This window comes from Rhinoderma darwinii, chromosome 8 (genome assembly GCF_050947455.1).
Source record: "Rhinoderma darwinii isolate aRhiDar2 chromosome 8, aRhiDar2.hap1, whole genome shotgun sequence".
In the NCBI taxonomy this organism is placed as follows: domain Eukaryota; kingdom Metazoa; phylum Chordata; class Amphibia; order Anura; family Rhinodermatidae; genus Rhinoderma; species Rhinoderma darwinii.
This window is the reverse complement of record NC_134694.1, coordinates 17,009,887-17,031,763: the sequence shown is the minus strand read 5'-3', so window position 1 is coordinate 17,031,763 and position 21,877 is coordinate 17,009,887. Positions and strand designations below refer to the sequence as shown.

Genomic DNA, 21,877 nt, shown 5'->3' with positions numbered 1-21,877 from the left:
ATATGTCTACTTTATGTTTGCGTCGTTTTTTGAACATTCTTTTATTTTTCTAGGACGTTACAACGCTTAGAACTTTAGCAGCAATTTCTCATATTTTCAAGAAAATTTCAAAAGTCTATTTTTTCAGGGACCAGTTCAGTTCTGAAATGGCTTTGAGGGCCTTATATATTAGAAAGTCCCCATAAATCACCCCATTTTGAAAACTGCACCCATCAAAGTATTCAAAACAGCATTCACAAAGTATTTTAGCCCTTTAGGCGTTTCACAGGAATTAAAGCAAAGTAGAGGTGAAATTTACAAATTTCATTTTTTTTCTTCAAAAATTCATTTGTAATAAATTTTTTCTGTACCACAGAAGGTTTTACCCAAGAAATGCAACTCAATATTTATTGCCCAGATTCTGCAGTTTTTAGAAATACCCCACATGTGGCCCTAGCGCGGTCATGGACTGAAACACAGGCCTCAGAAGCAAAGGAGCACCTAGTGGATTTTGGGCCTCTATTTTATTAGAATATATTTTAGGTACCATGTCAGGTGTGAGGAGGCCTTGTGCTGCCAAAACAGTGGAAACACCCCAAAAGTGACCCCATTTTGGAAACTATACCCCTCAAGGAATTTATCTATGGGTATAGTTAGCATTTTGAACCCACAGTTTTTTTGCTAAATTTGTTTGAATTAGTATGTGAAGATGAAAATCTACTTTTTTTCTGAAAAAAGGTAGCCATTTTTAATTTTTACAAGGAATAAAGGAGAAAAAGCACCCCAACATATGTAAAACAATTTCTCCTGATTACGTAAGTACCCCATATGTGGTAATAAACTACTGTTTGGACCCACACCGGGGCTTAGAAGGGAAGGAGCGCTATTTGGCTTTTGGAGCTCAAATTTAGCTGGAATGTTTTTGGGTGTCATGTCGAATTTGCAAAGCCCCTGAGAGACAGAAACAGTGGAAGCCCCCCAAAAGTAACCCCATTTGGGAAACTACACCACTTAAGGAATCTATCTAGGGGTTTAGTGAGCATTTAGGCCCCACACGTCTTTTGCAGAATTTATTAGAATTAGGCCGTGAAAATTAATATCAACATTATTTCCACTAAAATGTTGAATTTTTTCAATTTCACAAAGGATAAACGAGAAAATGCACCCCAACGTTTGTAAAGCAATTTCTCCCGAGTACGGCAATACCCCACATGTGGTCATAAATGTTTTTTCATTAGAAAGTAATTAACCCTTTACGAACTGATTCATGTTTTGCTTTTTCGTTTTTCCTCCCCGCTTTCCAAGAGCCACTACTTTTTTATTTTTCTGTCAATAGAGCGGTGTGGGGGCTTATTTTTTGCGGGACGAGCTGTCGTTTTTATTGGTACCATTTTTTGGTACGATGCCATATCGGTGGACATAAACGGCTGTTTGGGCACGCTGTAGGGCTCAGAAGGGAGGGACGCCATTTGGCTTTTGGAGCGCATATTTTGCTTGGTAGTAGCTCTGGCGTTTTGCTGGTATTTCAGTTTATAATGTTGGGGCACATGTAGGCTGGGCAGAGTACATCAGGGGCATAATAAGAGGGTATAATAATGGGGTAAATAAATAATAATCCACAGATATGTGGCCGGTGTCGCGCGGATAAATGGTGCCCGATCTTATCCACTTTTGGAACACTCTGCACATTTTGCATCGCCATAATCTGGGAGCCGGAACTTTTTTTATTTTTTCACCACCGGAGCCGTGTGAGGGCTTATTTGTTGCAGGACAATCTGTATTTTTCATTGGTACCATTTTGGGGTACATGCAATTTTGTTGATCACTTTTTATTCAATTTTTCGGCAAGCCAGGTGACCAAAAACCATCAATTCTGACAATGATTTTTATTTATTTTTGACGGTGTTTACCCTGGGCTATAAATGACTATTATACTTTATTCTGCGGGTCGGTACGATTACGGCGATACCATTTGTATATACGTTATTTTATGTTTTGCAGCGTTTGAGCAATAAAATAACTTATTTAGAAAATAATGTATTTTCTGTGTCACCATATTCTGAGAGCCGTAACTTTTTTATTTTTCAGTCAAAAAAGCTGTGTAAGGGCTTGTTTTTTGCGGGACGGGTTGTAGTTTGTATCGGTACTATTTTGGCGTACATGCGACTTTTTGATCACTTTTTATTACATATTTTGTGAGGGGTGGTGACCAAAAAATAGTGATTCTGGCATTGTTTTTCGTTTATTTATTTTTTGCGGCGTTCACTGTGCGGGAAAAATAATTTTATAGTTGGGGTCGTTACGAACGCGGTGATACCAAATATGTGTACTTTTTTTTTACGTGTTCATTTTTTTTCCTATAATGAAAGACTTATTATAGGAAAAAAAGCAGTTCTTGTTTATGTCACTTATAACTTTTATTTTTACACTTTTTTTAAAACATTTTTATTCTTTTTTTTTTACTTTTTTCACTTGTCCCACTAGAGGACACTTAGACTTGCAGCTCTGATCGCTGCTGGAATACATTACACTACACACGTAGTGTAATGCATTTCAACTGTCATTGTGACGAGACAGTCACACTGACAGGAAGCCTACGACGACCACCCTCGGGGTGGTCCTCATAGGCTTCTGTACATGGCAACCCGGAAGCCATTGTCTGGCGTCCGGTTGCCATGGGTACCATCGCCAGCCCCCGTGATTTCACATGGGGGCTGCCGATCGGCGCTAAAGACCTTAATTGTGGCGTTCAAAATCGAGCGCCGCAATTAAGGGGTTAACTGCCGATATCAGCGGCGACAGGCCGCTGATCGGCAACGGGGAGAGCAGGGCTGACACCCTGCACAGTTAACCGCCGCTGCGGTGTAGCGCCGCGCGGCGGTTAACTGTCAAAGCACTGACGTAACTGTACGTCAAGGTGCGCGAACTTACTGCTCACCATGACGTACAGTTACGTCATGGTGCGTTAAGGGGTTAAATAGGAAATGCTCAATAACAAGAATGATTGTACCATTAGTGGTATCTGAGGCTTGAGATAACCATAGAAAATGTAGATATTCATGAGCAAGTCACGTGTAGTTATTCCGGCCTATTATTTTGTATTTTCCAGAATATTCTATCACAGGCCTCAGTTATGGATGGACTGGCGAAAACCTTTGTCTTCTTGGACCTGGAAGCCACAGGTCTAACTGCAGATCTACCAAAAATAACCGAGCTCTGTCTGGTTGCCATCCACGTGTCCTCTCTGGAGAACCCAGTAACCAATGAGTCAGGAGAAGTGCAGCTTCCACGGGTTATGGACAAGCTATGTCTTTGTGTGGATCCAGGGAAACCCCTCACTGAAGGAGCTTCCAATATCACCGGCCTCAGTAATGAAGATCTCAACAGCAGCGAGAAGCAAAAATTTGATGCAAATGTCATCAACGCGATCAATGTGTTTGTCAATCGTCAGGCGAAACCTGTCTGTCTGGTCGCCCATAATGGCTTTTTTTATGACTTTCCCCTCTTGAAGACTGAGCTACTGCAACAAAATGGAGATTTTCCGGGCACCATGTTGTGCCTGGATTCTCTCCAAGCTTTCCGAAACCTTGATCAACCAAGCTCCAAGTATATCAAAGGAAGACATACCCTGGCGGAAATATATAGACGAAGCTTTGGAAAGGAACCTAATTATTCTCACTTTGCAGAGGGTGATGTGTTGACCCTAATCTTGGTTTTCATTTGCCAATCAAGACAACTTCTTGATGTGGCCAGTTACAAGACATGGGAGCAGATAAGACCAATGTACATATAACTGACAAATACTGCATGAGCTCATAGGAACCCAGGGCCAAATAAGGACGGCCTCCTGGGCAAAACATTGGGTGGGCGCCCCCTCCCATTCTAGGTGAAGATTCCCTCTTCTTTTAGGATGAAAGGACTCTCCGTGCTGTCTGCGGGCCGCAGAGCAAAGTGAATACATTAATTAACAAGCATTATATGTTCCAAATAAAGGCTTTAGATTGAAGATGTTCAGCTGTTTGAATTATTTTAAATGGGGATTGGTGGAGGCTCCAGCGCAATTGCCCCATTTGCCATCTCTAATTTGGCCTTCTGGTAACCAAGATTCCAGTTTTTAAAGGGATTGTCCATCTTGAGCATGCTCACTCTGGTAGACCCGGTTGCCCCCATTGATGTCACTCTCCGCAGTGTGACCCTCAGCAATCAGCACACCGCCATGTGACATTTTCCAAAGTGGACATCCCCTTTAAGACAAGCTTATAATTGGTTGTCGTAGTCCTATTTGTTTTTTAAGAAATGATTATGGAATGTTTTTATGTATCATATTCATCTGTTGTTCCGTACGTTTAATACCATGTCTCCAAACGTCCGGGGAGGTTTCCTTCACTTCCTATCATGACCAAATGTTATGAAATGTGGTTTTATCACACATCTGCAGTGAGCAAACACCACATTGGGTGCAGAATATTTGTGATACACAGGTAAACAGGCAAAGAAATGACTCCTCTACTATGTTATACATGGTCTATATATTCTAATATATTAATGATTACATATTCAGCCGGAGAGAGGACTGAACAGTGAAGACCACACAGGATATACCACAGAACACCAGGCACGGGTTGTTTTACACGAAAAACCAAGACCTCATAAATACTTTGTATTAGGGTATGTTCACACGAGCTTTTTTCAGCCGTTTTTGGGGCCGTAAACGTTTTTAAGAACGGCCGCGTAAAAAACCGCCTCGTAGAAAGAAGTGCATGTCACTTCTTGAGCCGTTTCTCATTGACTCAATAGAAAAACAGCTCCAAAATTGTCCATAAAAGACGCAAGTTGCTTAAATATATTTTATATATATATATATATATATATATATCTCTCTCTGACTATGAGACACCGGTCAGTGCGTATACCTCAGGACATTATATACTACTCACTATCTGGGATTGGTGGCTGTACATGCCACCGCATTATATACCACTCACTGTCAGGTGTAAACCGATAATGATTAGGGACTGGACACTATATACCACTGGCCATTAGAGACTGGATACTTATATACACACCACTCACTATTAGGGTCTGGACACTATGGGCAGCTGCACAGAGGCCTGGTATTTAAGGGGGTCCACTGTCTATTAGAATAGTGAATACATTTCATATATTATAAGGGTATGTGCACACACAAACTAAAAAATTTCTGAAAATACGGAGCTGTTTTTTTGTTTTTTTTAGCAACTCGCGTTTTTTCGGGCAGTTTATGTAGCTGTTTTTCTATAGACTCAATCAAAAACGGCTCAAGAAGTGACATGCACTTCTTTTTCGCGGACGTTTTTTTTATGCGGACGTTTTTCAAAACGCCCATTTTCCCATTGCAATGAATGGGCAGATGTTTGGAGGATTTCTGCTTCCGATTTTTCGGCCATTTACGGCCCGAAAAACTTCAGAAAATAAGCCGTGTGCACATACCCTTAGAGAGACATAAGCTCTGATTCAAAGGGCCCATGTACGGTTAGTGCACAGGTGCCCTCCGCTGTTTGGACACTGTAAATACCGCTCGCTTTTTATGGACTAGACAATTTTTATACCACTGACCATAGGACTGGACACTGTATATACTGACCATCAAGTACGGGACATTATATACCACTCACTATCAGGGACTGGACACTAACGTCTCATGAAGTTATAGGTTGGTATTAATATCCTATGTGCTAGCGGGCAAGCAATGGTATTCTAAATTTTGCAAATAAACTGCATCTTGCTTTGCTGAAGAGGTGATGGGTTCCCCTGGGAGTTCCTACCATGAAGGAAGGATGTGCCCAGATGGAAGTTACAACTGCACCGTTGGATAGAGACAAAATACCCACAGCTGGCATAAAGAACTGCCCTGGTAACAGGTTGGGCAGCTGCATGATGCAGATGGTGCTGGTGATTCTCCTGGGACTACAACCCGTACACCTCTGCTAGAAATGTCTACACAGTGGTCATCACAGCTCTCCCGTGTCTCAGGAGCCCACCAGTAAGGGTGGTAACTCGTCTACCGGAGTATTAATACCCACGAGGAGGACGTTTTCCCACTTCAGTATTGAAACCTGCAGAAGAACAGCCTGGTGTCCTAACATGATGATCTACCAGTCAGTGCCAAGTTCATGTAATGCCATAACATCACACAATAGTATCACTAGCTGCTAAATGATGGGAAGGCAGATGTGGCCCCAGAGCCACTGGTGGGGGTATACTGCTTTTGGCCATTAATGAGGTTAAAGGGGTTTTGCAACCCTAAAAATAGGACTAAATGCCAAAAGAAAAATTGTAATATACTTACCGTATGCAGAAGTGACGTCACTATGGACAAACCATCACCTCTCTGGTCAGGGACTGTCTGCTATAACCCGGTGATGGTGGGAAAAAAATCTTATTGGCAGGGCACGTGGTAAAGAATTTGGTAAGTCCATTACAATTATTTTCCGTCTTTAGAAAGTGTTTAGATTTACACATGAAACCTCTTTTCCTTTGTAGCCAGATGTGCGTCACAGATGTGTTCACTAGTACAGTATAGCGCTCGCCTTATAATGGCTGCCAAGGCCGGACTTTCGTGTGTGCGGTGGCACAGGGCAGATCCCTTGTCTATATTGAAGGGTTGCCACTGTCCTAGCTTGTACCCCCAATCTACTGCCAAAACCAATGGAAAGGCAGCTCCACAGGATGCAGCAACATTCCCTGGTGTATTGTGTTATATGAGCACCACATGGTGGTGGTAAGCAGGCACTATATGGTATGTTTTGTACACTGTATAATTTGGGCACCATATCATATACCATAAGTGAACAGAATAGAAGGTACTGCACAGGGCCCCATCCAACCTAAGCTCGGCCCCAGTGCCTAACTAATTCTGCCCATAATGCTGTGCCAATATAGTAGTGCTACCAGCATGGTGCCTTACTGACCACATTTTACCTGACCCCATATAAAATATATCCGCATAGAATAATATGCCAAATTATCCCCCACAATCCTCTATGTCCTGCAATAGTTGTTGAGCTATGATCTTCACTTGTACAGAAACGCTGAAGCTGTGAATCAGGATAATAATGGACACACGCCGAGGATCAGAACATTTCAGACAGTTGGCCACAACAATTTTCTCCTTGTCTACTGCTCCTCCAACATGTCCCGTCACCATCACTCACATACATTATAGCAGTGCTGTAAGCTGATGTATTGCTATGGGCTCCAATCATTTCTTCTATATTCTTGGTTTTAGGGACGTTATATTATGTACATATCACTCTCCTCCTTGCTATACCCACTTTTTCTCACTATTGCCCATTATTCTTAGGAGCTTTTATATACACTGTAAGTAATAAAATACAATTTAAAGAGGAGCCATTTTTAGTAAATCCCCTTCCTGCGTCAAGTGTAGGGGACAAGCTCTAGGGACATATAAAATAAATATATATATATATATATATATATATATATTTATATATACATATATATATATATATACAGTGGAGGAAATAAGTATTTGATCCCTTGCTGATTTTGTAAGTTTGCCCACTGTCAAAGACATGAACAGTCTAGAATTTTTAGGCTAGGTTACTTTTACCAGTGAGAGATAGATTATATTTAAAAAAAAAAAAGAAAATCACATTGTCAAAATTATATATATTTATTTGCATTGTGCACAGAGAAATAAGTATTTGATCCCCTACCAACCATTAAGAGTTCAGCCTCCTCCAGACCAGTTACACGCTCCAAATCAACTTGGTGCCTGCATTAAAGACAGCTGTCTTACATGGTCACCTGTATAAAAGGCTCCTGTCCACAGACTCAATTAATCAGTCTGACTCTAACCTCTACAACATGGGCAAGACCAAAGAGCTTTCTAAGGATGTCAGGGACAAGATCATAGACCTGCACAAGGCTGGAATGGGCTACAAAACCATAAGTAAGACGCTGGGTGAGAAGGAGACAACTGTTGGTGCAATAGTAAGAAAATGGAAAACATACAAAATGACTGTCAATCGACATCGATCTGGGGCTCCATGCAAAATCTCACCTCGTGGGGTATCCTTGATCCTGAGGAAGGTGAGAGCTCAGCCGAAAACTACACGGGGGAACTTGTTAATGAATGATCTCAAGGCAGCTGGGACCACAGTCACCAAGAAAACCATTGGTAACACATCACGCCGTAATGGATTAAAATCCTGCAGTGCCCGCAAGGTCCCCCTGCTCAAGAAGGCACATGTACAGGCCCGTCTGAAGTTTGCAAATGAACATCTGGATGATTCTGAGAGTGATTGGGAGAAGGTGCTGTGGTCAATTGAGCTCTTTGGCATTAACTCTACTCGCCGTGTTTGGAGGAAGAGAAATGCTGCCTATGACCCAAAGAACACCGTCCCCACTGTCAAGCATGGAGGTGGAAACATTATGTTTTGGGGGTGTTTCTCTGCTAAGGGCACAGCACTACTTCACCGCATCAATGGGAGAATGGATGGAGCCATGTACCGTCAAATCCTGAGTGACAACCTCCTTCCCTCCACCAGGACATTAAGAATGGCTCGTGGCTGGGTCTTCCAGCACGACAATGACCCGAAACATACAGCCAAGGCAACAAAGGAGTGGCTCAAAAAGAAGCACATTAAGGTCATGGAGTGGCCTAGCCAGTCTCTAGACCTTAATCCCATCGAAAATTTATGGAGGGAGCTGAAGATCCGAGTTGCCAAGCGACAGCCTCGAAATCTTAATGATTTACAGATGATCTGCAAAGAGGAGTGGGCCAAAATTCCATCGAACATGTGTGCAAACCTCATCATCAACTACTAAAAACGTCTGACTGCTGTGTTTGCCAACAAGGGTTTTGCCACCAAGTATTAAGTCTTGTTTGCCAAAGGGATCAAATACTTATTTCTCTGTGCACAATGCAAATAAATATATATAATTTTGACAATGTGATTTTCTTTTTTTTTTTTAACATAATCTATCTCTCACTGGTAAAATTAACCTAGCCTAAAAATTCTAGACTGTTCATGTCTTTGACAGTGGGCAAACTTACAAAATCAGCAAGGGATCAAATACTTATTTCCTTCACTGTATGTATATATATATATAATGTAATATAATAATACGAGTGCCATTATGCTACCATCCAAACATCCCCTCTTATCTGCAATTCCCTATATGTTCTCTTACACAGTGGAGTCACATTATTATGACCACCAGCTAATATCCAGAGTAACCACTGTGTGCAGCACGCACAGCAGCTAGACGGTCTGGGAGTGACTCAATAAGGTGCTGGTCGGTGGTCTTAGGTATCTGGAGCCATGCTGCTGACTACAGTACATCACACATTTGCTGGAGGGTGTGTGGGGGAGGATCCATAGAGTGTACAAGATGATCGAGGTGGTCCCACAGATGCTCAATTGGGTTCAAATCTGGCAAATTAGGGGGCCGGGGAACTACTTGGAAGTCTCGGTCGTGCTCTTCCAACCACTGTCGGACATTTCTAGCTGTGTGACATGTCGCATTGTCTTGCTGAAAGATTCCATCTGCCCCAGGGAAGACAAACAGCATGTATGGGTGGACGTGATCTGAAACGATGGATTCATATGATGGATTCATACCTAAATCGGTTCAGAGCGCCTACCACATGGATGAGTGAGCCCAGAGAATGCCACGAAAAAATTCCCGAGATCATAACGCTGCCGCCACCAGCTTGTGTTCTTCCAGCAATGGTTGTAGGGTGTTTGTTATCTGATGTTTCTCGCTTGACACGCCAAAATCCATCCCTTAGATGAAGAAGAAAACGTTACTCATTAGTGTAGACAACTCTTTGTCAATCATCGGTGGTCCAAATCCGATACTGCCGTGCAAATTTAAGTCTTTTTTTCTGATGCACCTTTGTTACATAGGAGCAGTAACCATCCGTCTGCTTCGGAGCCCCATACGCAGTAGGGTTCGCTGAACTGTTGTTTTAGACACACGTCTGGTAGCCCCGTGGTTGATTTTCACGGCGAGCTGCGCCACTGTAGCGTGTCGTTCGGGCCTCGTGCATCTTCGTAGCTGACGTACACCTCTCACATCAATGGTGTCACGTTGGGTGCGTAGACCCACTGGGCCGTACCGCCTTGACGGTATGGCAGCTGGCCAACAGGATGCGGGTCACAGTCTATAGTTCGTATAGTGTACCTGTGGCAGTTCGGACAGTAGCAATGACAGGCTCGGCTGGGACTTAGGCAGACGTCAGGCGTGGAGTAGCAGGTGTCACGGCGCGGGTTGTGGACCCACTGGGCCGTACCGCTTAGCGGAGTAACAACTGGCCAACAAGGTACAAAACAATGTCTATAGTTCAGAACGGGTACCTGAGGAAATGTAGACAGTAGCGGAAGCAGGACTTGACTTTCACAGCAGGTGGCACTGTGGGTGCAGCATAAGGCACGACTTGACTTTCTCAGCAGGTAGCACCGTGGATGCAGCGGAAGAGTCGACTTGACTTTCACTGTAGATAAGATAGCACATGGTACAGGCAGCAGGAACGGGTAACACTGGGAACTGGAAAACACTGGGAGACCATTTGCAAGACAAACTTAGGTATACAACAACGCCTTTTTATAGTCCTGCAGCCATTTGGGCTAATAATTGATGGATGACAGCTTTAAGGCCGTGGGCGCGCGCGCCCTGCGGGAATCAGTCCGAGGACCCGGAAGTGAGTGCCGGCGTCTCCTTGGAGTGAGCTCACGCCATGAAGAGAGATGTCCATGGCCGGGGCCGTCAAGGGGTAAGTCTGAACGACGACCCCCAGCCATAGATGTTATTGTATCCCCCCTCTTACACCCCCTCCTCTTGGGGCCAGAGCGGGAAAGAAATTTCTTCACGAGGACAGGGGCATCGATGTTCTCCTCTGGCTCCCAAGACCTCTCCTCTGAACCAAATCCCCTCCAATCCATCAAATAAAACGTCCTTCCTCCTACTTTCTTGGTGGCCAGGATCTCCCTCACTTCGAAAGTTCCGGATAAACCGCCAAGAGCCACTGCGGAACTAGGAGTCTTGGAGTAGCGGTTCAGGACCACGGATCTATAGGGGGCCACTATCTACAGGGGGATCTATGTAGGGCACTATCTACAGCGGGCTCGATATGGGGCTCTATGGAGGGGCAGTATCTAGAGGAGGCTCTATGGGGGGCACTATATACATATGTGAGCCACTGTCTACATTGGGCTTTATGTGGGTCACTGTCTACAGGGGACTTTATGTAGGGCACTGACTACAGGGGGCTATATGTGGGGCACTGTCTACAGGGGGCTCTATGTGGGGCACTAACTACAGGGGGTTCTATGAGGGGCACTATCTACAGGGGGCACTGTGTGGGGGGGACACATTGTATAATCAGGGGCACAGTGTTTGGTGCTATTACAATTAGAGGTGCAGTGAATGGCGTTATTATATTTAGGGGTGTAGTGTGTTTCACCATGAGAATTTTATGTTCGTTTATAGGTGCAGAAATGTTTGAAAAGTGAGAAGCTGAAGACATCTGAGCGGCAAGGTGCAGAAATGGGCTGTGGCCGGGAGAAGTCATCATAGAGGTCTGGAGCGAATGTTAAAGAAAAAAGAACAACTAGAATCTGAGAAGACGTTAACTGTGAGTCACTTAATGTAAATGTTTATTCTGCCTCTAATCAGTACTGTACTCACTGTATGATCTGCAGAGAGATGATGGGTGGTATGATTTCTTTTTTTGTGAAACAGCAACTCCCAGCTAATTCTTACCATTCTTCTGACCATGCTGGGAGCTGTAGTTTAACCCTGTCAGGATCAGACTAATTTTCATTTTTATGCTTTTGTTTTTCCCTCCCCGCGTTCAAAAAGTCATAACTTTTTCGTTGACACAGCCATATGAGGGCTTAATTTGTACGGGACAAGTTGTACTCTCTAATGGTACTATTTAATATTATGTGCGATGTACTGGGAAGCTGGAAAAAAATTCAGAATGGTGTGGGATTGGAAAAAGACAGCAGTTCCGCCAATTTATATGGGTTTCTTTTTTACGGTATTCAATGTACAGAGAAAATGAAATGTTAACTTTATTCTGCAGGTCAGTACGATCACAGTGATACCAAATTTATGTAGTTTTTGTTCTGTTTTAGTAGTTTTTAAAAAATGTAAAAGTTTAAAAGAAACTTACATTTTTTTGCATCACCATATTGTGACCCCCCATAACTATTTTATATTTCTGTGTACAGAGCTGTGTAAGGCGTCTTTTTGTTGTTTGTATTAATACCATTTTGGGGAATGTCGGGCATTTCGATCACTGTTTATTCGATTTTTTTGGTGGGTTTGAAGTGTGATTCTGCCATTTTGACTCTTTTTTTTTCTGCTACGACTTTCACCGTATTGGATAAATATTTAATATTCTTATAGTTTAGCCATTATGTGTTACGCGGGGATACCTAATGCGGGTGTACCTATATGTAATCGAGGGAAACCCTTTCCCTCGATTACATATAGGTACACCCGCATTAGGTATCCCCTGGTGATTTTAATTTATTTTTTATATATATTTTTTTAAAAAACTTTTTTTAAATTTTTTTAACTTTTATTTAGCCCCCCGAGGAGGCTTGAACCTGCGATCATTAGATCACTTCTGCCATAGACTGCAATATCACAATATTGCAGTCTATGGCAAAATCAGTGTATTGCTATTGAGACCTGCCATGGGCAGGTCTCAATAGCAATCTTCCTATAGCAGAGCTGGGTGCATTCAGAAGGCTCCCAGCTGCTAGAGGAGTACCCTGGCTCCTGTGATCTCGCCGATGACCAGCCCAGAAGCAAAAGGGGCAGTAAAACCCCCTCAGATACCGGTGGTTACATTTGGCACCGGCATCTGAGGGGTTAAATGAGTGTGATCATATTTTTGTCTGATTGCATGCAATGCCGCTGAGTCCCTGCTGTGCAACACAGCAGAGACCTGGCGGCTATGGCGCCCACTCTGCTTCTGAGCGGGCATCATATTTAGAGACCCTTTCCCGACATAGATCTACAGATATGTGGCGTGAAAGGGTTAACGCAGTACAAACCTATACGGCAGGGGTTGCGCTAAATTGAGCTGTATTTGTGCTGTTGCTGTATTTATGTAGAGGACTTTGTTCTGGTGTTGTATATATGTACTGAGTTTGGTTCTGGTGCTGTATATATATGTACTGAGCTTTGTTCTGGTGCTGTATATATGTACTGAGCTTGGTTCTAGGGTTGTATTTATGTACTGAGCGTTGTTCTAGTGCTGTATATATATGTATTGAGCTTGGTTTTGGTGCTGTATATTTGTACTGAGCTTGGTTCTGGTGTCGTATACATGTACTGGGCTTTGTTCTGGTACTGTATATATGTACTGGGCTTGGTTCTGGTGTTGTATATATGTACTGAGCTTTATTCTGGTGCTGTATATATGTACTGAGCTTTGTTGTGATGCGGTATATATGTATTGAGCTTGGTTCTGGTACTGTATATATGTACTAAGCTTTGTTCTTGTGCTGTATATATGTATTGAGCTTGGTTCTGGTGTTGTATTTATGTACTGAGCTGGGTTCTGGTGTTGTATATATGTACTGAGCTTGGTTCTGGTACTGTACATATGTACTAATCTTGGTTCTGGTGCTGTATTTATGTACTAAGCTTGGTTTTGGTGCTATATTTATGTACTGAGCTTGGTTCTGGGGATGTATATATGTACTGAGCTTTGTTTTGGTGCTGTATATATGTACTGTGCTTGGTTCTGGTTCTGTATTTATGTACTGAGCTTTGTTCTGGTACTGTATTTATGTACTGAGCTTAGTTCTGGTGTTGTATATATGTAATGAGCTTTGTTCTGGTGCTGTATATATGTACTGAGCTTTGTTCTGGTACTGTATATATGTATTGAACTTGGTTCTGATGTTGTATTTATGTATTGAGCTTGGTTCTGGTATTGTATTTATGTACCGAGCTTTGTTCTGGTACTGAGCTTGTTTCTAGTGTATTTATATACTGAGCTTCGTTCTGGTGTTGTATATATGTACTGGGCTTTGTTCTGGTGCTGTATATATGTACTTAGCTTTGTTCTGGTACTGTATATATGTATTGAACTTTGCTCTGATGTTGTATATATGTATTGAGCTTTGTTCTGGTATTGTATTTATGTACTGAGCTTTGTTCTGGTGCTGTATATATGTACTGAGCTTGTTTCTGGTGTATTTATGTACTGAGCTTGTTTCTGGTATATTTATGTACTGAGCTTGGTTCTGGTAATGTATACATGTATATTGCAATTCATTGTCTATTTAATGGGAACCTGTCAGGTAGTTTTAACCCCTTGAATCACCATCATGCGTTAATACATGACCTGACAATATTTCCAAACATGTTTTTTTCAGATGCAGCAAAATCGATCAACTTTTAAAACGGCACACACTATATGCTAATTACTCATTAAAGGGTCATGGGGTGGTGCCGCTATCCTAAAAAGTCACATAGTCCTGCCTCCAAAACCACTTTTTTATGCATAATTGACATCCCCTTGGCTGTTATACATCACTAGCAGCCTCCTCCAACTTTCTCAGATGTGCCATTGCCTTGTACTAATTTGGCACGCACCGTGCAGCGAGGTGTACTCTGCCCGGCTTCATCGCTGCACCGCGCATATCATGTGAGTACAAGGCAACGGCGCATCCACAAGAGTTGGAGAAGGCTGGTAGTGATGTAGAACAGCCAGGGAGATGTCAATCAAAATCTGGGGGGCGCCATTTCAATTTTCGCCTCAGGCAGCAGAAAAGCTAGAATCAGCCCTGAGGTGGACCAGAACCAGAACTTAGAAAACACCGTAAAGGTAGAATCATACAAGTTGCTGTCTACACAGGGCTAAGCTGGGCAAAACAATCAAATTGGGACAGGCTTATCAACGAATCATAACCATAGGAAATAATTAAATGTAATTGTATGTTGATGTGAATTGTCACATGCATCTTAAAGGGGCTCCAGCTCTTGGAAATGGCCCTGTCAGATATGTGCCTGAATGTGGCCATTTAATACCCTATTGAATCCGGGGATTATAGATCAGCTGATTTCTTGTTCAAATGAATGCCCTTCTGTTTAAAAGTTTTTATCTTCCTTTTTTTATCTTTTTTTTTTTTTTTTTTTTTTTTTTAACTCCTGGAAAGTTGTGAAACTTCCTGGACCAATGAGAAGTATGAGAAGTGAATGGGGTGTGTTCATGTGTAGCCTTCACTATCTGCACCAGTGATGATCAGCACTTCATGTTCGTCCTCAGTGCAGGGCAACAGGTAAGAACTATTCTTACATAGATCATTATGGAGACTAAAAAATGAAGCCTTACAAAATGTAGCAACTAAAGTAATACTATGTATATAGATATATGAACTGACTACATGATGTAAATACAGAATGTGATGAGCTTTAGAAAATATACAAAAAAATATTTTTTTATCTATTGCTATTCATTTTATTACTGTTTTTGTTTTTGTTTTATTACCTTTTTTTGTATCTTATATTATCTATTACTTTTATTATTATTATTATTTGTTTTCATCTATCTATATAACCACTCTTACCAATTTTATTACAAATTTTTATCATAGACTTTTTAGATTTTTGATCACGTGAGTCTATTTACTCAGATGCGCTTTGGAATCTTATTTATTACTAATTTTAAAATGCTAGCGGTAACGTACTATCATTTATTATAATAATATATGAAAAATATGACAAATAATTTAAAAAAATTCTGATATTTCATTCCAATCATTAAAATGATGGATCCTATGAAAGGGAAATAGGAGAAACATCTTATTTAAAGATTTTCCTCTGGGATACAATCTTGTTCTTGGCAAGAAAATATACAATGATGCAAATGACGGCCATGTTGGCAAACCTTTGGGTGGTGTTTGGCTTTAAATACGATCATTATTGGACAAATTTCCAATAGAGGGAACCTATTAGGCTGATTTCAGGGGGGTGTAAAACGGCCGCATTTTAGACCCAGAGCCTCCCCAGCTATATAAGGCTTAGTTCACACAGAGCTCTTTGCATGCAGAAAAATTCCTGAAGGAAAAAACGCTGCCAAAAAGCACTCGGAAAAGAGCGCCGCAGGTTTTTTCTGCCTCCCATTGATTTCCATGGAAGGTCAGAGACGGAACCAAGGCAAGAAAGGACAAAAAGACACCTGGGAAAAAAAAAAAAACACCTGTGCCTCCCATTGAAATCAATGGGGGGAGATTTCGGCCGTTTATTGGCGCTGATTTCGATGTGGTTTCTGCCTCAAAATCAGCGCCAAAAAACTTATTGTGAACTCGGCCTAAAAGAAAAACTGGCCATGTTGCCCATAGCAACCAATCACAGTGCAGCTTTCAATAAATACTAGACCCTGATCGGTTGCTATTGGCAACAAGGCCAATTTTTCTCTTCATTTTGATAAATGAGGTCCTTAGTCTCAATACATAAGTCATATCCTAAAACACTCACTGGTGTCAATACATTTGTTATTTAGATTAGATATTTGGCCGTGTTATTGGCATATTATCAAAATTATACCTAGCTATGAGACAATGGACCAGCAGCCCCTGTTAATGGGGTCCTTTATTTTATCCATTTATTAGTATGTATATGGGTGGAGAAGACCAGTCGGGTATTGCCCACGTTTATCTACAGCTCTGTACGTAGGGCGGTGTATTGATGTCAGCGTCATGTAGCACTGATCTGGATGCTGTTGACATCAGCAAAATGTGTGACTCTTCTGTATCTCCTCCTGAGCAGAACGTCTGTTATCACACTTACCTCCCTCCTGATAAAGACGCTGTTCTAAGTAAAAACGTCAAATCAGACCTGAACAGATACAAAAACTTCAGGCCGTCCCCATAATAACACTGGCAGTAACCGGGCATGGAGAAGTGTCAAACGAAATAAAGAAATGTAATATTGGAGTAGTGTAGTAATATTAGAGTAATATATGCAGTAGTTCAGAGGTAGCACTCACGTTTGGGCTCTGGTGCCCGAGGGGGCCCAAAGGACCCTTTACCACATAAGAAGACACCAATATTATAAATAGCACATGGTAGGTGGGGGTCCTGGTATAAATTTTGCATTGCAACCCAGGAGCTTCAAGTCACGCCTCTGGCTAGATGTATTATATATGGCACGGTTGTATATTTAATACGTGGTATGTTGCGCTACAATCGAAGCAAATGATGACTTATGAAAGTTGCATGACGCATTTTGGATCTTGTACCCTGCACCTGTGCCGAGGATTGCACAGCCTAAGTCTTCTTCTAGCAGGGTTGTTAGAGTTGGGTATCCCCACCATACAAAAGTACATTAAACTTTACTAACCGAGTTGAACATAGAGAAAAGTAATTGTAGATTGTGTTTACAGTATATATCTAGCGTATACGGCGAAAAAGCTCTTACCGTATATGTTAAACGTATCACCTGATGGAGGCCAGAAGACTTTTAGCCTCCATTAGGCTGTTATAGGTCGATATTCCATTTATTTGGGTGGGCAGAATAGTACAATCGATTACTCTTTTCTATCCAGAAGCATCTAGTAACATGACGTATACCACGCAGTATGGCATATATCACAGGCATCTATTTAACATATACGTCATGACCTTTTTAATAGCTTTTCATGGCTTATATGTTAAACGGATGCCATAATAGCCTATGGGTGACAGATGCCACGGTTAAGCATCCGTCACATCCTCCATTTAACATATAACCGGATCTTTTCCCAACGTATATGTCAAACGTAGACCATAAACACAGTGTGAACACAGTCAAAGCAGTGGTGTTACCTAGTGTTACCCATTATGTCCAATGGGGTTACAGCTTACATTATACTAAGGAAAGTTGGTGAACGAAAACAGTGATGTGATTGGTTAGTTTGAGCAGGTTGGGGGGGTCATGTATAAAAACTAGTGCAAGTAAAAGTTGCTATGTGCATGACAACCAATCAGATTTCAACTGTCAGTGCAGTTCTAACACGTACACAGGCATCTGATTGGCTGCTATGGGCTTGTTTTTTATATCAGAGTTAGTTTATTTGCATAACCCCTCCCACATCCAGCTCTTCATATAATATAGATCCATAGAAACCAACAGTATTTGTGTGCAACTTACTAATTCCGTTTTAATATACTTAATTATTTTTACTTAATTATTTTCTTATACTCAATTTTCCTGTCTTCAAGATCTCGGTGGCCCCTTCAATGTTGGACCAGACAAAGCAGCGCTTCCGTACACGTAGCTGCGCCTCTTAATGCAGCTCAGCCTGGGCCCCGCACCATTCACTGCATCGGGGCTGAGCCGCATGTCGGAAGCTCTGCTGTGTCTGGAACAACAATTCAGGAACAGGGAATATATTTCTGCATGACGATGCACATTTGCCATTCAGAGCCCCAAAAAGAAGGGTGATGACAAACCCTGCAAGAACTGCAGCGGTGATCATATTAGTTGTCACCAAGGCATCCCAGAAATATATATAAGTAAGCACCAGCTAAGTGGACGACTCATGGACCTATATGAACTGTTTGATTTTAGGTAGAAATGCTTAATAATGTGGGTATGGGTTCTTGTACCGTCAAGCTGTATGATCACATTACAACTGGAGAAAAGCCTCTTGCGTCATTGTAACTGGTGACTGGAAGTAAGTTGTGGCCGAATTCCTCTTGAGCAAGGTACCGGATAAAACTGAACACTCAAGATCATTGCTTGGTTCAGTCACTCACTGACATTATATGTGGACTGGGCAAAGAAGTGTTTGTGGCATTAAAATTACAAAAATTAAAAAAAAAAAAACATTTTCAAATTTACTATTAGGTAGTTCTTAATAGAGTGAGTCCCCAGTTTACTGGGTCCCCTGCTTCCCCCATCTATTGGCAAGAGCGGAGAGCAGCTAAAAAAAATATTGATTTCTCTGGAGGACCCAGACACCTACATTTCTTAGACAGCTCATTGATTTCAATGGGAATTGAGTAATACTTAATTTTTCCTGTGGTGGCGCTGCAGGGGAATCGGACACTTGCTGTGAAGTTCCACCACAGATTACAGTTGATTGTTGGGGGTCCCAGCAGCGGGACAACCTGTGATCAGCTTATTATCAAGAGACTCTCCTAACAAAAAGGGTTTGTTCAAAGTAGAGAAACACTTTGAACTACTTGGCTACAAACAACACACTATTACGTGGGATGTATGCCGTAACAATATGGCGCAGGCTCAGGAACTGAGCACCATAAGGGGCGGATTCCGGCTGTTTTTAACAGCTGACACCCGCCTGCAAGAGATCAGAGATAATGCTGATCCCAACCATTTAACCCCTCAGATTCTGCAGTCAGCTCACTGCCCAAAAAAATTATATGAATAAGTGATCAAAAAGTCACATAATGGTACCAATAAAAAAACAAAATTGCACAAATCAAAACCATATCTCAACCCGCAAAAAAACAAGCCCTCACACCGCTCAATTGGTAGACAAATAAAAAAGTTACGGGTCTCAGAATAAGGCAACACATAAACAAATTTATTTTCAACAAATATTCTTTTCTTTGTAAAATAAAAACATGTAAAAAAGGATATAAATTTGGTATCGTCGTACTCGCATTGCTTCGCAGAATGAAGTACTGGTCTGCAAAATGTCGTTTTTACCGCACAGTGAACGCCGTAAAAACAAAACTCAATAAATGGTGCCATTAAAAAACGACACAAAAAACAAGCCCTCATATGGCTATGTTGATGGGAAAAAAAAGAAAAAACTTTATGGCACTTGAAATGCGACAATGGAAAAAATGGAAAAAACTAAAGTTTCTGTGTCTCCAAGGGCTTAAACACATAAACACACCTGTCTCCTACTCATGTGAATAGCCAATTAAATATGCCCTCTCCCCAAACTCACTAGATTGCTGGATCAGTTGTTGATCTAATGTTTATAGGGGGATTCTGCTCTTGCAAGAAATCAAATCCTATAGGTTTGATTGTTCAGGCTTATTCTTTTGTTTTACCCCTCGGGTGCTTCATAAGTGACTGGCAATTGTAAAAAATCAATATATGATGTAGAACTCCAGGGAAGAATCAAGTCCCTGTCAGATCCCCCTCCTCCCCTCTAAAAGTGAGATATTAAACAAAAATTAAAAAAAAGTTGCCAAGATACCCTCACTCCAATTCTGAGCGACCAGGGCTGGAACCAGGTAAATGTTGGGTCCTAAGTGAGCCAGGGATAATCCACTGTCTACCCCACCCTTGGCTTGACAAGTATAGCCTCCAATCCCAGTGGACCCTAATATCCGCGCAGGTTTGTCTGGTGTTGATAAACTAACCAATGGAGTCTGTTCTCTTAGGTAGAGGCTCCAGTGTTTGGTTTCCAGTATTACATCTTGTTCATTATCTTTTTATTAAATAAAAATAATTTGACCCATTTTTTTTCCCATATGGTCATGGAACCTCTTGTACAGGACAGTCTGTGATCTGGCCCATGATCTGCTGGGTGTGACTTGGTAGTGCCACAGATAACACACTCCATTGGTGTTATCTCATATGGACACTCTCAATATTCGCGTGAAAACTGCTGCCTCTGTCGCTAAGATAGTCCCACCCTACAGAGCTAATGACTTGTTTAATTCCAGTCGCAACCGTATACAATCAGGAAAGAAAGTTTTTTCCAAAAGACAAAACAACAAGGAGCAGACATTTTTTCTTTCAGATTGTTTATATAATGAATGGAGATTGAAATTGATGAGTCGGGATCTCGTGGGCCAGGGTGGAGGCAATGTTTTTGGAGATACATGTCTATATGTATGAGTATGTGTTTGTGTGTCACACATGATTCTATATGGAAACCGAGTATACATTGGTCTCTATATAGCCACTGCCTCTATAGACTGCTATATGCACTTATCAGACAGGGATACAAAAAGAGACAGATACGGCGCTTCTCTAAGGTGATATTGTTTGGAAATGGGTGCAAGTGAAGGTGGGTGAAACAAATGAAGGCTCACCTTATGGAGTTGTGCTGGATGATCAGGTCGTGGTGGACCCCAGTGTCATCGTGGTATGCCGGCCCCTGGAGCTGACTCTGGGTGTCTGGTTCCTAGAATGTAGATCCTCTCAGTGTCCAAAAAGGGCAGGATACGGTAAAAAGTAAACAAAACTCCTTGATGAGGTCCCGTTGCTGATATACGTGCAAAACCGGTATTCAGAAATAAATGTTTTATTCTTCAGGGTCTAAATCAAACATAATACAAACACTGTGCAACGCGTTTCGACCTTGCACTGGGGTCTTCGTCAGGCGGAACCATCAATTAAAAAAACAAACAGATAACCCCTTAATTAAAAGGGAATTCCAACGTGGACAACCCCTTTCATTTTATGAGCCACAATACTTTTTAACTCTTCCATGTCAGAAGTGTATTATTATTTATATACTATTATGATTATGAAGAGTGTTGACTGTTATTGAAAACCCCATGAAATCTCAAAGGAACACTCGAGAGCAAAATGTATACACTGTGTCATGCCTAAGGGGGCGGTGCATGACACAAGGGTGCAAAGAACACCACCGAGAGCATCCCTGTGTCATGCTCCACCTACTCAGACCTTGCATTTGGCAAAACACAGTGTGTAAGCTTTGCTCGGAGTAGTAAATTGCCAATCTTCCATCCCAAGTTTCTCTTCCTGTTCCTTAACTTCTTCATAATTTCATTATCATTGATCTAATTGTCACAATGTATAGCCCCTATGGTGCAATAGTGACATTTCCTCTACCACTGTTTGTGTTTTCTCAATGGCTGTCATTTCAAAAATCCCAAAACTATTACTAAAGATTCCACACAACACATGCAAGTGACTCAACGATTTC

At 41.7% G+C, this 21,877-nt stretch overlaps 2 protein-coding genes across 6 annotated transcripts in view; both read left to right on the top strand.

Moving 5' to 3' along the window:
• Positions 1–3,985, top strand: part of TREX2 (three prime repair exonuclease 2) — a 31,055-nt gene extending 27,070 nt beyond the window's left edge. For 4 of the 5 annotated variants that reach the window (XM_075835349.1, XM_075835351.1, XM_075835346.1 and 1 more), the window contains exon 2: positions 3,089–3,985. In XM_075835349.1, coding sequence (XP_075691464.1) covers positions 3,113–3,772 — 660 coding nt within the window. In that variant the 5' untranslated portion in view covers positions 3,089–3,112 and the 3' untranslated portion in view covers positions 3,773–3,985. The remainder of the gene's footprint in view (positions 1–3,088) is intronic. The other variant, XM_075835345.1, reaches the window with a different exon arrangement.
• LOC142659323 (5-aminolevulinate synthase, erythroid-specific, mitochondrial-like) overlaps positions 1–21,877 on the top strand; it is a 34,582-nt gene that overhangs the window by 3,810 nt on the left and 8,895 nt on the right. The window contains exon 2 of the mRNA XM_075835342.1: positions 15,174–15,296. The gene's annotated coding sequence lies outside the window, so the exon portion shown is untranslated. The remainder of the gene's footprint in view (positions 1–15,173; positions 15,297–21,877) is intronic.